Source organism: Corvus cornix, chromosome 2 (genome assembly GCF_000738735.6).
Source record: "Corvus cornix cornix isolate S_Up_H32 chromosome 2, ASM73873v5, whole genome shotgun sequence".
Classification (NCBI taxonomy): Eukaryota; Metazoa; Chordata; class Aves; order Passeriformes; family Corvidae; genus Corvus; species Corvus cornix.
In genome coordinates this window covers 111,227,349-111,241,166 of record NC_046333.1, presented here as the reverse complement: position 1 = coordinate 111,241,166, position 13,818 = coordinate 111,227,349, and the positions used below count along the sequence as shown (strand labels likewise).

Below are 13,818 nucleotides of genomic sequence, written 5' to 3'. Positions count from 1 at the left end.
CTTAATAAATGTTTTTAAAAATGCCACAGAATAGCATGGCACTTTTATATAGAAATAGAACTCACACAGTACTATGCAGTATAACATAAAACCCCCAGAAAACAGCTTTCTATGGAACCAAAATAACCTCTTACTTTTATCTTTTCTTTTTTCTGTACTTGTAAAGAAAAAGACTGATATATATGGAATTAATATTCAAAGCTAGGCAAAGTCTCTAACTTACAAAAATGAAAACTATTTGCAGTTAAAAGTTCTTTTTTAGAATCAGACACTAAAGGTAAACTAAAGTAAGTATCAAATATTGGTTTTAAATACTAAAAAAGACTTTGCAATTAAACTATTCAAAACATCTGGCTAAGGGCTATTTTTTTCTACCCATACAGTTACTATAAATAATGAATTAATTCTTCCTCTTGTTTATTAAATTGCTCTGGAGTACTGGTTTCTAAAAAATCCTCAAATAGCTTATTAGCCTTTGGTAGAAGGAAAGGAAAACTTCTACTTGCAGTATCAAATAACTGCAGATGAAAAATAAAGATAAGCAGTGAAAATTAATTAAATGAATTAAAAATACACCACAAAGCCCAAAATATAAATACTAGCTGCACTTAAAACAGGAAAAAAAGGGTATACTGGGTTATATTGGACTGCTGATTAGCTGTAAATTAGCCTGCCTTAATATCTGAAAAAACCCAAACCTTGTTTTGTTTTGAAATGTCACTATACAGCTCTTCAGATAATTTTATGTATTATATTCAAGAAGTATCTCTGTAGGTTTTTCTTGCAGATAAAGCTCCTGCTACAATCATTCCTCTTTTCATCTTTGGTTGCCAGAAGCACTTGAATTATCTGATGTCTGGGTAGGTACAGGTAGTATTTTGCAGGCAGATTGAACAGCAGAGCTGGCCAGCTGCAACCTCTCCCAAATCAGAAGCTACCTCATTTTGGTTAACTACATGCTTTACTCAGGTTACCAAATCTTCTTAAGATGCAGAGTGAAATAACTTGAACTCAGCACCATCCTGACACAAGTGTGTGGGTTTTGAGGAACCTGCATCCAGCCACTTCGGGGGACGGGCAGGAGAAGTACAGCTTTGCCTGAAGATACCACGCCAGACTTTGAGATGCAGCAGCTGAGCTTCCTGCAGAGGTCTCACCTACTCTTCTGGAAAGTGGCTTCACACAAGACTTTGTTCTTGTCTTTGTCAAAATAAAAACATTCTATTTCTCTACTAGCAGTCTCAGTCCAACAACACAGAAAAAGGCAATGCAGTATGGCCTGATGCTTGACTAAGACTGCTGTCCCTCTAGGTTATGTTTCTGTCAAAATCTAATTATACAAATAACTGAGATTGCTTCTCTTTCAGGATGCTGTGACTGCAGCGATTTAATGTCAGTAATCAGATGTTATGTACTATGCTTTGCATCAGTTATTTAAACAATTAAGGCCATTATCAGTCACTCCCCAATTCATTCCTCAAAACCAAATAAATGTTGGCTATCATGGCATATGATGTGTATATGCATATTTGGAAACAAATGTGCTATGACTTGGTGAGGTTGGCTCAAAGCCTTGAGGGAACAGGTTGGAATATAAAGAATGGAGGATGAAAACAACAAAGATGAGGTGAGGCACCCACAAAGAGGTCTCGTGAGGAACTGGTAGCCCTCACTGAAGCTAAATGAATCCTGTACATGGCATCCAAAATGCCTTGCCTGGAAAACCAGCCTAGCACCAAGAATTACCCTAAACCATGCCCACTCTTCACTCACCTCCTGAACAACAACCATATCAAGTCAGTCACTCATGGTAGCCAGGGCCACATTTCCCTCTCCTTGTCAAACCAGACCAAATGGTAGCATATTCCTGTCCTCAGTCATGGGTGGGCAATGACTGGTCACACACACGCCCCCAGTAGCTTGCTTTCACAGCCGCAGTGTCAGTTTTCCTCAATAAGCCTGATTTCTGGAAGTGCTTCTTCAGGAATTAAATTCCCCTTGAAAATGTTTTTGTTTAAGATAAATGGCTTTCATTTTCCTCACTTAAACCTACTTTGCCTTTTCAGCCCCCACCACTGGGCACATTCCAGTGGGCTACAGAGTAGAGAAGCAGATCCAGGACAATGGAGGCAGACTTTCTTACCCACTGGGCATGACAAATTACTGGAACAAATAGGAGCTACTTGCAGAAGTGAATTTTTTAAGACTGCAGAGAACCATTGCATTCATTCTCCTAAATGAAGTTGCTTGTTGCCTCCATACTGGAGAAAATGGAGACTTTCTTCTAATGCAGCAAATATTCTGCAGTGGCAGCACAGGAAATGGAAGGGTTTCTTATGAGCAAAATAAACCTCTTGAGTATAGTTTTGGTAGAAACACTGTGCAGTTTTCTGCTCAGCATCACCTTTTCTAGGGCCATATACCACACTGCTCACCATCTTGCTGGTACAGAGCTGCAAAGTCTATGGAATTCTGTTGCACTTGGAGAGGTGAGGCAGGGTTTCCCTTCCCCGGCGTGGCAGGCTGCAATGCCAGCATCTCAAGTGCCAAGACAGCTGATGGGTTTAGGAGACAAAGCTCTATAATCACTCCAGCAGAAACAACAGATTATGTTCAAGACACACATTTAAAACCCCTGAGTCAAAATGAGAGAAGGGAAAATATGTATACAAGATTCAAACAATGCAGAAATCAGGCAGATTTAAAAGCAATGCCTGACATGTAAAAATGAACACCAATTTCTCTCACTAGGTTAATAAGAAAATTATTATCATTATTTATGTACTATTACAATTTCTAACTTTCAAGGAAGGTGAAGCTACATATATATATGATCTCAAAAACTAATACCTTGAAAACATGGGCTTGTTTAAGCATTGTTGTGTGAAGATTTCTGCACCACAACAAAGTCCTGCACTGCCTAGAGCTCAGTATCCCAAACAATTCGCACAGCCATTCTCAACTAAGCAATTATTTGCAATACTTAGCAGTAACCTGCTGACCTCGGTAGAGAGAATAGCAATAAATGCCACAATCCACCAGCTTTGGGAGGACATACCCCATATTCATACACATTCACTTCAGGCTTGTGCTCATGAAGAGCTGCTCCAGCTCGTGGCCAGGAGGAAACAGTGAGAGAATCTGGCTGAGCAAGGTCCCTTTCCTGGGTCCCCCAAAGGCGCCAAACCTGCACTAACCGTGCGGGGTTGCTCTGTAGCATGTTGACATACACCCCGATGAGCACATGTTCATCAGCCAGCCTGTCTGCAACATCGAGGCTGTACTGTAACCTGAAACGGGGGCGGGGAGAGGGTGTGATGCACACAGACACAGAGATAAACAGAGAGCAGGAGCAAGTGAGACTGTGAAATGGGAATCTAGGAATTAATACTTCAGCCTTCTTAGAAAAAACATCAAAACAACACACCACGTGCGGAAATTACTCTGTTATTATTTTAATTTACATGTTTAGTATTTAGTGATTTAGGATGGTAGCATCCCACTTGATGACAGAGCCAGCCTCAGAAATCAGTGAGATGCCAGATCAGGCCAGGGACTGAAGCTCTGGAGCTATACAGTACCATTTATTACAAAATACAGCAAATTGTGAGGTCAGCATTATTTGTTTTACTATACTATATATTGCATACAAACATGAATATAGGTATGTAACATACATGACTGACACACTGAATTCACAAGCTGGATTTGCTTGGAAGGGTCTGATCAAGACTTTATGTATCCAGGTGCACATAAATATATTTAAACACGTCCAACTTAGCTCACGGGGTTAATTGATTATCACAATTTTCTCAGGAAAGATGTATATAGAATACATTAAAAGTGGGAGGAATAGAGGAAAAGGTTTTGGTTTAGCTGTATTAGTGCAAGTTAAGAACATACTCTCTCTTTAACTTACCCTTTGCCTTTCAAGAAAGCTGGAGCAGCCCTAGCCAGCTGTTTGCTCTGCTCTACTTCAGTATTCTTGGAAGGAGAGCTAGTTAATAAGACAGGAAAACTAAGAAGAGGGTAAACAGTGATGTCTGAAATTCATTATAGAACAGAGTTTGGAGAAGCTTGTTCGAGTGTCCTGGACTGAATAAAAATAACAATAGAAGCTTTAAAGAAATTCTAGAAAACTTCAGGAAATGCAAAATCAAGAATTACGAGTTTTCCCTCCTGTTCTCCAAAAAGCAAACTATTAAAGCCTCCACTACAGAAATGACAAACAAAATGTGTTTCTCTCACAAATGGAGAGATGAAGGCTTGTGTATTTTCCAGATGGAGTCCGAGATAAACACGATCTCAAATGCTGCTTTCAAGCTGGGGAAGTTTCACCATAACAGCTAAATTGCTTTTCCCCACATTAACTGTAAGATGGTTTCAATTATCTATGGAAAGGCATTTTTTTAGATGCAGTGATGGGATACAGCAGTTTAATTTTCAGAAGTACTGTTCTTCTGTTGATTTAAAATAATATATAGTTCACCAAACACACTTTTTTCCCTAATTACAGTATTTAATGGATTGCAGTAGCTGCATCTTTCCCAACACTTAAATATCCATGTTAACAAGCTACCGCTGGCTAAAAATGGGAAACATTGAAAATGTTGTTTTTCATGCTGCAGCATTTTTCGGTTTAAGAAACAACAAAGCAAAGCAAAATTATATTTTACTTTCTTCTTTTTAAAAATTAGTCACCTTTTTTTTGGTTTGGCACCTCTGGGTGTGTGAGCATGTGTGCACCTGTGCATCCAGGGCTGTATGGGTCTGTTTGTGTGTGTGCAGGCAGATGATGTTGCACAAATGTGGTGTGTGATAAATCTTCAAAACCTTTAATATTAGGACAAAGAAGGAATTCAGTGAGATGAGATGTATGTAATTCCCCTCCTTTTGGGAGGGGGGCAAGGTTGGCAGCAGGGCTCTCAAGAGGATGGGACCAAAGGTTGTCCTAAGAGCTCAAGCTCTTATTTGTAAGATAGCTGAATGAAATGCTGTACTGCACAGGAAGAAAAGCTGCTTGTTTCACATTTCTCTGTCCATCTGCATGCTACTTATGTGTACTGCACTTCCACTGGGGCAATATCCATACAGATAAATGTGCTCCGTGCCATCTAGAAGGATGCGTTTTCCACACGTTTTCTTCCCAGTTACAGAAGGAAAATGCATTCAAGGGGTACAGGGAGTGCTATTTCAGCCAAAAATGTGCCTTTCAGTTCTAAAAGTACAGATAAATATGTTGCCACAGTGGGAGACCAGAGACCCCAGGGCAGGTTTTGTGCCTTGCTTTCTAACAGTGAGGTGTGATGCCCCCTCCATCAACCACAAGTTCACCTCTCCTGTGTTCCAGAAGCCACACAGTTAGTGTGGAGAGACAGGCAAGCAAAGATTACTCACTGAGCAACTGCTACCATGTCTATCCAGGTCCCTTTCCTTTTTAGTTGATTCAGCAAACTTTAATCTTCCAACCTCTTCTCACAAGTTATGTTTTCTCGGTTTTTCTGGACTTTCCCTCTGGACTCCAGATATGCTGGTTAGCATATCTACCCCTGTGCTGTTGCCCTAAACTGGATGCAAACCTCAGGCAGATGTCTCCTCCTCTGGGGAATGAGTTTTAATGGCTTTCCAGATGATGTTCCAGGGTCAAATGCAATCTAACAATCGTATTGCTAACTTCAATTAGTTTGTGGTTCACTGCAACTCCTAGGTCCTCTGTTAAAATATTTCTATCCATCCAATTATGCTCCCATCTTTTATTTGACTATTTGCTTCCTTGCTACAGCACTTTTCACTTACAAATACTGAATTTCCTGTAATTGATTTCAGATCATTTGGACATCAATTTCTACCATTGCTACTGAGCTAATTTTTTTTTATTTAGAAACTGCTCTCCAAGCATTTCTTTCCATAACCATTTCAACCTTTGTACCACCTGCAAATTAGATATATTCACTCTATTGCTTCCATTAAGTCACTACAAGAAATAGTGCATAGTGTCTGATTTAGGATAGCTTTCAAGAATCCCAGCAGATGTCCTTCTCCTAAAGAGACAGCAAACTTCTGAAAATGTCATTATTCATTTTCAGTGTTGCTCTTTTACCAATTTCCCTATGTCCTTATTTGCTTTGGGTACTTCTGTGTCATCTGGGACTATGTCTAAAGTCCTTCTAAGATCAACTTGTATTGTATCTGTTGCTTCTTTTTTTACCCGCTGGACCAGTTACCTGTCAATGAAATAAATTAGTTAATATAAAATAAATCAGTTGATATAATTTGTTCTTGACAAATCTATGGTGGTTATTTCTTTTTTATTATCCTCCAGAACCTTACTGACTCTTTTATAATTTCAGTATCTTTGGACATCAAGGTTAGGCTGTCTCCTGTATAATCCCTTTCACCTTTGTCTCTGATTCCGCCTTCAACCCTTCTTCATTTGGAAGAGCTGATATCTGTCCTTCTTGTTCTTCCCTATCTTCCTACATCCTCCACATATTCCCCAAAATACAGTTAAAACTTCAGAGATCATTTTGGCCACAGTGAGTTTCCAAATGGAACAGACATTTTAAAGATATATTCCTGCTAAAATGGAACATCTTGTAAGATGCCAAATAATGCTTTCCCATCCAAATTTAGAAACAAACCTTCCAACCATGAGCAGGTGTCTATAAAGATGTAGACCTAACAATACTGCTGTAAATGTTATGCCCTCATTAGTGTCTACCTGGCTACTAAACAAACACATAAACCTTTCCTTTAGCCAGGTAGAATACTGCTGATTAAATAAGGACTCTCATCTTGTTCTGAAAACAACATGCAAAGACAACATGCAGTTGAAGTCTACCATGCTCCTTTGAGACAGAAACATGGAGAACAGCAGCAACCAGTATGTTTTGCTCCAAGTTAGCTGTTGTCTAGAAATTTGGCCTAATCTCTTGTTATGCCCAGGTAGAATATCCAATTCCTTTAACTTCATGTGGAGTTCAAAAAAGGCACCAGCCATTCTGACTCAGCATTAAATAAGACTCAATTCCTCCTTGGCTATGGGTATCTGATATCCTAGTGCATTCCTTCTATCTATCACACAATTGCCAAGTCATTTCAAGTTCACCAGAATGTGCTGCATCACACCATTTATTCCAATTTATTACTCCTTTAGAAGAACTAAATGCATTAGCTGTGGACGGGGGGCACTGAGGAAAATGCGAGAAAAAATATTCTGTTTCATCTTATCCTACCTAAGGTCAATAATTCAATAGCTTAAAGAAAACATTTATTAAGAAAGAGAGGAGATTGTACCCATTACTATGGCAGCTATATACTTTAAATCAGCATGACAGACTGCAGCTGGGGAACAGAAGTATCCAAATAAAGAAGAAAACATTAATTCAGGGTATAGAGTTATTTCTCTTGACTGGACAAAAGTTTCTATAATGCTCAGTTTGCTTGTTTTGATGTAACATATCCAAGTCATTTGGTTTGCAAGGGCATTACCTACTCTGCACTAATATTCCCTTGTTCTGCTGCCCTCTAGGCCATCGGAAATTGCAAAAACAAATGAGAAAAAACCCTCTGAATATTAGCTACAGCAAAAGAATTACAGGCCTTGTGGTTTTAATCACGTTAGCTGTCAACACAGCAAATGACCATCATTTGGTATTTGGGAGAAGATCACAGACCTTTTTTGTTTTTTCTTTTCTAACACGAGTGCTTTAAAGCTGTTCTTGAGCCGTACACAGCATATTGTTGATACCAATTTCCACACTGTATACATTTAGAAGAAAGGTGCTTGTAATTGCTAAGCCAGCCTCCTCATTAAAGCTCTCTTATGGACTTGCTGGCTCAAACTAAGCAAACAAGCACAGAAATTTTAAGTGGACTTTGATTCTAAAGCAGTTTGAAGAAACTAAAAAGCATCGTTGGGAAAGCCCGAACCCAACTTCCTTTGAGCTTTGGAGTAATTGTGTACCCACCCAAAATCTGTGCTTCAGATGCAATTAAAGTGTAAATAGTATACAAAGTTCCATCTCCTTTCAGCTGTTCTGTGCAATTTGTCACTGTATTAACCAATTATCAAAGATCTTTCCTCTAACAAGATTGTCTATCTTCCCAGTTAATTTCCAGCTTTCACCCATGAATCCAGAAATAAAGATGGTAGTGTGCTGAACTTAGGAGATGCTATCCAGTTCCAGCAGCAGAATGAGCTGGTGTGCTGAATTTAGCATTTGCTGCTACAGGGAGAAACCGGTTAGAATGGCTATGTTCTTCTGTGAACACAAGTAGCTGAAATAAATACCATGGGAATGCTATGAATGACATTCTCTGCCAATTCTCCTTTGAATAAACATTCAAATTACATAAAAACTTCACTTAAAGCTATCTGAAACCTCTGGACTAGACTGCAACACAAATTAAAGCAACCGTAAGTTATCTTCAGTGAAAACACAGCCAGCAGAGCTTTTAGTGTTGATTACAACCAGCTAGAAATTTTACTCGGAGTTTGTACTTTTCTTATTATGAAGAATGGAATATTTAATATAAAATCAGCACAATTGCAAACAGAGCCATCAAAGTCTGTTTCTCTGATGTACAAGGGGATGAGCTTCCACTAATAAGGCCTGATTTTCCCAGAGCAATAGTAACAGTAAAACTTAAAAGAATGAATGAAGATACTGTTATTAATCTAACCCAGATTGGATATCTTGGCATTTAGCAGAAAAGTACCTTGATATCTATAATTCTTATTGAATTATAGTGAATGCTCATGGATTAATACGAAAACAAAAAAAAAAAAAAAGGAAAGGATATTACACTCCACATAAAAAAAAGATGGGGAAACTGTTCTTATGCAATTGCGTATTTCTTTTTTGCAGAATGAAAATGGATCTTCCTTTAGGTCACTGAGATGTGAGGGAATGCTGGAAAAAGGGTGCAGCAACGAGAGGCATGGGTCCAAATCCAGTGCTCACTACGTAAATGGGAAGTTTTCATTAGCTTCAGTAGGACTTAGATCTGCCTTTCCTGTGGTCATTTTGAAAAGCAAAGCTGAGGGGTCTGGGGAGGGTTATTGGCAAGCAGCACTAACGGCAGAACAGCAACCACCCACAGCGAGAGCTGTGGCAGAGGAGGCTGGCTGTGAGACCTGGAGTCATTTCCAGGCTTTTGTGCAAGCCTCTTTCATTCCTTGGTCAAGAACACAACAGGCAACTCATACACCGATGATGGAACCATAAAGGTGTAGTTTTCCCAGTTTTCAAAAGCAATGTTTCCAACTTCCATTAGACACATGAATATTAATCCTACGTGAAGGGGTAAAATGAAAGACTTGTGCTGCGCAGAAGCAAGAGAAGTTGGCAAAGCCCACAGCCAGCAGGAAGTCTATTCAAAAGACTAATTAGAGCCACAGAAACTCTCTAGCCCATAAGAGCCTTCCTTAAAGAATATTTTGAGTAGTTTAGCAGAATTGCTAATGATTTAGTGCATGAGCTACAGAACTACTGCAATTAGTAGGTTAGTGCTCTCATACTGACCGTGAATTGTTGTGAAGCTGATTTACATACTGCTTTATAAGAGAATGCTCATCAGCCACAGGACTGGCTGCATTTATACCCCCAAGTAACCTGAGTGATTCAAACAATGGAAGCTTGTTAATACCTCAAAGAGAATACACAGAGTGTTCAGAGAGGGTTCGTAACAATAAATCCCATTTATTTACAAAGAATACTGACTTGGCTGTTTGTAGGGCGCTTTTTCTTTCCAATAAAAAGATGCAAATTAAATTTGTAAAAGGTGAAAATAAAAATACTGAGAATAAGCTGTCAAACTCCTAAAATCCTGCTACATCAATGAAACAAAAGTTACAAAACTTCTAAGATACAATCAACGTAATTACCTTACATATCAGGGTACAGTTAACTCTAAAAGAGCCAGAACGACTGCTGCACCATGGAAGCTTTAAACTGTACAGCGATGTCACACTATCCACTTATAAGGAAGTATGGGTACCTATGCTTGAGGGGGGTGGTACTATCACCTGCCCTCAGGGGATTCTCATCAAGGAATGTTTCCTAGGAAAAAAAAGGAATTCTAACAGCTGAGGAAGCATGTATGTTTAACTCTGATAGTTAAAGACAGTCAGTTACTAAAGAAGACAAAAGTAAAATAATCAGGTATGTTCTACATGCAAACAAAGACAAGCAGCACAGGTGACAGTGCTGTGAGTGTTACTGCAGGTCCCTGGCCTAAGGAGCAAAGTACACTTCTGTTGTTCGACCACAGGGACCTCTTGGGAATAAACAGAAGCATGAGCAACACTCCTAAAGAGTGCTGCTCTTCATGACCTCTCCTGGAGAGGCTACAAATACATTACCCTGCCTTGCACATAAACCCCCATATATTCCAACAACAGAAATGAATCTGCATTTGCAGTCTCTCTGTTTAGGCAGCAAATCTGACCTTGCGGGCTGCTTTGGGACTGGCTTTTGAAGAGCATCTCAGTCACACCCACTTGAGATTACTCTAGAGTCACACTCAACACTGAGAATTTACAGTTTTACAGCTCGTGGTAACAAAATGCATAAATCAAAGAAGTAGTAAACCATCTTTACTCTGACTTTGCAGTGTACACTGCAGGTTTGGTTTCAGTTTTGGTATTAAAATATGTAGCTGTGCATACCCAGAGATTGTGTTTAGTCATTTGGGAACGCTGAAGCACTGACACACACAGCAGGAATCAAGCAATAAAGCGCACCCAAGGAAGACACATTGCTCATCTTCCCTAAGACAGCAGGAAGTTATTTTCCTGCCACCTTCTTATCTATGTACATTTGTAGGCTTACATATATTGGGTCAGCCAGCCAGCAAATGCTACACACATATTTTGGTGGGATGAGCCAAAATACTGACTCAAAATGTACACAGTGAGCTAACAAGCATCTCCTCTTTGGGATTAATGTTTCTGATGAGACTTCCCTGGCTTGTTTACTGAAGGGTCAGTCACCATATTCCCTGGACAACTCCTTCTCCCTTGTAGCCTCTAATAAAAATCAGAATGGTTTAACAGGGGAAAGGATGTTTTGCTTTATCTTGCAAGTATGAGGACACTTTCTCTTTGTTCATCCGTATCTTGCAGTATGACGCAGGCATTCCCAGCAGGCAGTGGCACATCCCAGTTCCTATTCCCACAGTGTTCCCCATTATTACACTAAATTACAAAATGGCTTCTTCACCAGCCACTGTCCCTATGGGAGGGTGCCTGGGTGGCACACGAGCACATTTTAGTGGGTCAGAATGGTTCAAATGAGAGCTCAAATTCAGTGCTCTGCTGTGGGGAGCTTGGGGTACCTTAACTCCAGCTCTCTGTTCAGATGTCTGGGTATCAGCCCAAATTAACCAAGGCATTTCTCTGCTCATGTCTCATTTTACTTTGTGAGAGGGTTTGGTTTTTTTTACCCCTGTGAGGGAACTGAAAATCGAAACTTCCACCACTATCATATAATTGTTTGACATAAATAAGGATAAGAACTCACCTTCTGTTTGCAAAGGGACTTCCTGAGGGAACAGAATGGGAGAAGAGTGTGTCGTTCATGCTGGTTACAGGTCGCGGGGGCCTGAAACGCAAAATATCCAGCTGCATTAGTTTTGCACCAAAAACCCCATCATCAGCAAGAGTATTTGTGCAGAACAGAATGAGCTTGTTTTAAGTAACATTGCAACTGGCATCTTCTGCTAGCACTAGCTCCAAATCACAGATGCTGTGGTTTTAAGAAGTTGATAAAAATACATTGATACTTAGGCCTGGAGGGAAATAATGCCTTTGTGTGTTCTGAGGTGAGTTTTAAGCAACCTGCTTGACTTTCTTCCCTGCTTTGGCAGAATTGCCACTATGCCATTGCTCCTTTCCAGAGGCAACAGTCCAGGGGGTAGTCCCTGCTTTCAACCAGCCTGGATGAGCACTGGCAGTCAGTTCTCTGTGGCAGCATGGAGGTCTGCAGGGGGGAACTGCCAATAAATGACACATCTTTTCATGAAGCTATCCCCTAGTGCTAAGCTCCGTGCTACCACATCCACATAGTGACCACAGTGTACCCCAGACAATACATGCAGAACTAAACTTTGACAGCAAAGCTTTTTAGCTGGTATATCAAACCCCCAAATCAAAATTTAGAGTAAGTATTTCGTTCAAGGGAATCCATTAGTAATGATGATTTTATTATTACATTCTTTATTTCCTGATTTTACAAAAAATGAAACAAGAAGGATTTTTCCTCTACTTTCTTTTACTCTCTACTCTTAAAAATAATCTGTGTATAATTTTATCCTTCTGTATCCATTAAGGAGAAATTTCCCCTTCTTAACAGACTTCTTATGCAACATTGGGCAAAAGATCCATCTACTCAGGAACAACTAAAAGGTATGTTATTAAAATCACAGGGCTTTCCATCACACATGAGCAGAATCTGAAGCCACATATAATTCTGACCTCAAATTGGTTAATATTCCCTTCAGGCTCTGTGGAAGACCCATCTTGCATTTTGAATTCTGCAGATGTGCAAATCAAAATATAGTAGCCATCTGCAAAATATTCACTGGGCTCCAATTGTGCAAGACAACTGGTCAACCAAAGCATTTGCAAGAAAGCCAGTTCTGCATAGAAGTGAACTATGACTTATATTTTGTCCTGTGACTTGTTATAAAACAGGCAAATCTATGGTATTTGAAAAATCCAAATGAATTTCTCAGCATGATAATGCCACACTGATTTTGAGAAGTTTAAAACTGTGAACAGAAAGAGGTAGGATGTGGAGTGTTATTTATTTATATGAAAATATAGTTTTAACCTAACCCTGCATCTGCAGACCCACATGAAAACCTCCAGTTCTGATCAGTCATGAATTTGAGAAGCAGTCCTTTGTCTTCCATGTACTTCTAGAGAAGTGTTTGATGTTATTCTTTTTGGTAACACTGAGATTATCATAATTTTTCCAAGCTTTTCCTCCAACAAGTGTACTAAAGAAGAAAAATACTCACCAAGTATCTCTTTTGCAGGCAGAATAAAATGGAAAAGAGATAATTAATTAAATTGTCAGTTTAATATGTATATGATCTAAGTAATACACTGGACCTACTCCATTCTTATGACCCTGACTCTGCAAAGAGCATGAGAACCTCTATGCATAAAGGGTCATGAATCTGTTCACATAAGCAAAGTCACTCTTGTGTACAAACGTCTTTAAACTCCAAGGCTTTGCTAAGGTTTTGTGATTAGCATTAGTTTGTCAATTCTTATAAAGAAGAAAATAGTATTAAACTAAACTGGAGCTCTCCCACGGCAAGTTTCTTAAAGGCTCATTCCACTGTCACAGTCCTCAGGTTCCACTTGAACATCAAATGGATGTTCAAACACACAGAATTGTGTGATGTAGTAAGACAAGCACAATAGACTTTATTGTAAAGCAAAGGAAAACTCAGCTATTGACTATAAATTATATCTTTCTGAGGTTATTTTTAAACTCCTGAAAGTGAGTGATTAAGCTTTCTGATAAAAGTGAGCTATTGATACTGAATTAACTGTCCTCAAGGAGACAGAAAACGCTTACTGCTATTGAAATAAGCTCTGTAATAAAGGCATACTATGGCACAACAAATATCCACAGTAATAAACCAAATTAAATAGGAGGAATTTTCCAAAGTGCTCCAGGCTGCTCTAACCTGTTTACACTGATGTCAAAAATAATGCTCCCATAGGCTTAAGATGGAAATGAAGTCAGGCCAATGCAGAATGGATTTGAAAAATACCTCCATGATGCACTGGCCATGCCA

At 39.3% G+C, this 13,818-nt stretch overlaps 1 protein-coding gene across 17 annotated transcripts in view; it reads right to left on the bottom strand.

Annotated features, from left to right (window-relative positions):
* Positions 1-13,818, bottom strand: part of DTNA (dystrobrevin alpha) — a 222,528-nt gene that overhangs the window by 33,527 nt on the left and 175,183 nt on the right. For 9 of the 17 annotated variants that reach the window (XM_039550262.1, XM_039550263.1, XM_010401202.4 and 6 more), the window contains 3 exons: positions 13,027-13,035; positions 11,526-11,606; positions 9,528-9,617 (listed from right to left, as the gene is read on the bottom strand). In XM_039550262.1, coding sequence (XP_039406196.1) covers positions 9,528-9,617; positions 11,526-11,606; positions 13,027-13,035 — 180 coding nt within the window. Of the gene's footprint in view, positions 1-3,197; positions 3,291-3,919; positions 3,998-9,527; positions 9,618-11,525; positions 11,607-13,026; positions 13,036-13,818 lie in introns of all 17 variants that reach the window. The other 8 variants (XM_039550264.1, XM_010401200.3, XM_039550260.1 and 5 more) reach the window with 4 other exon arrangements.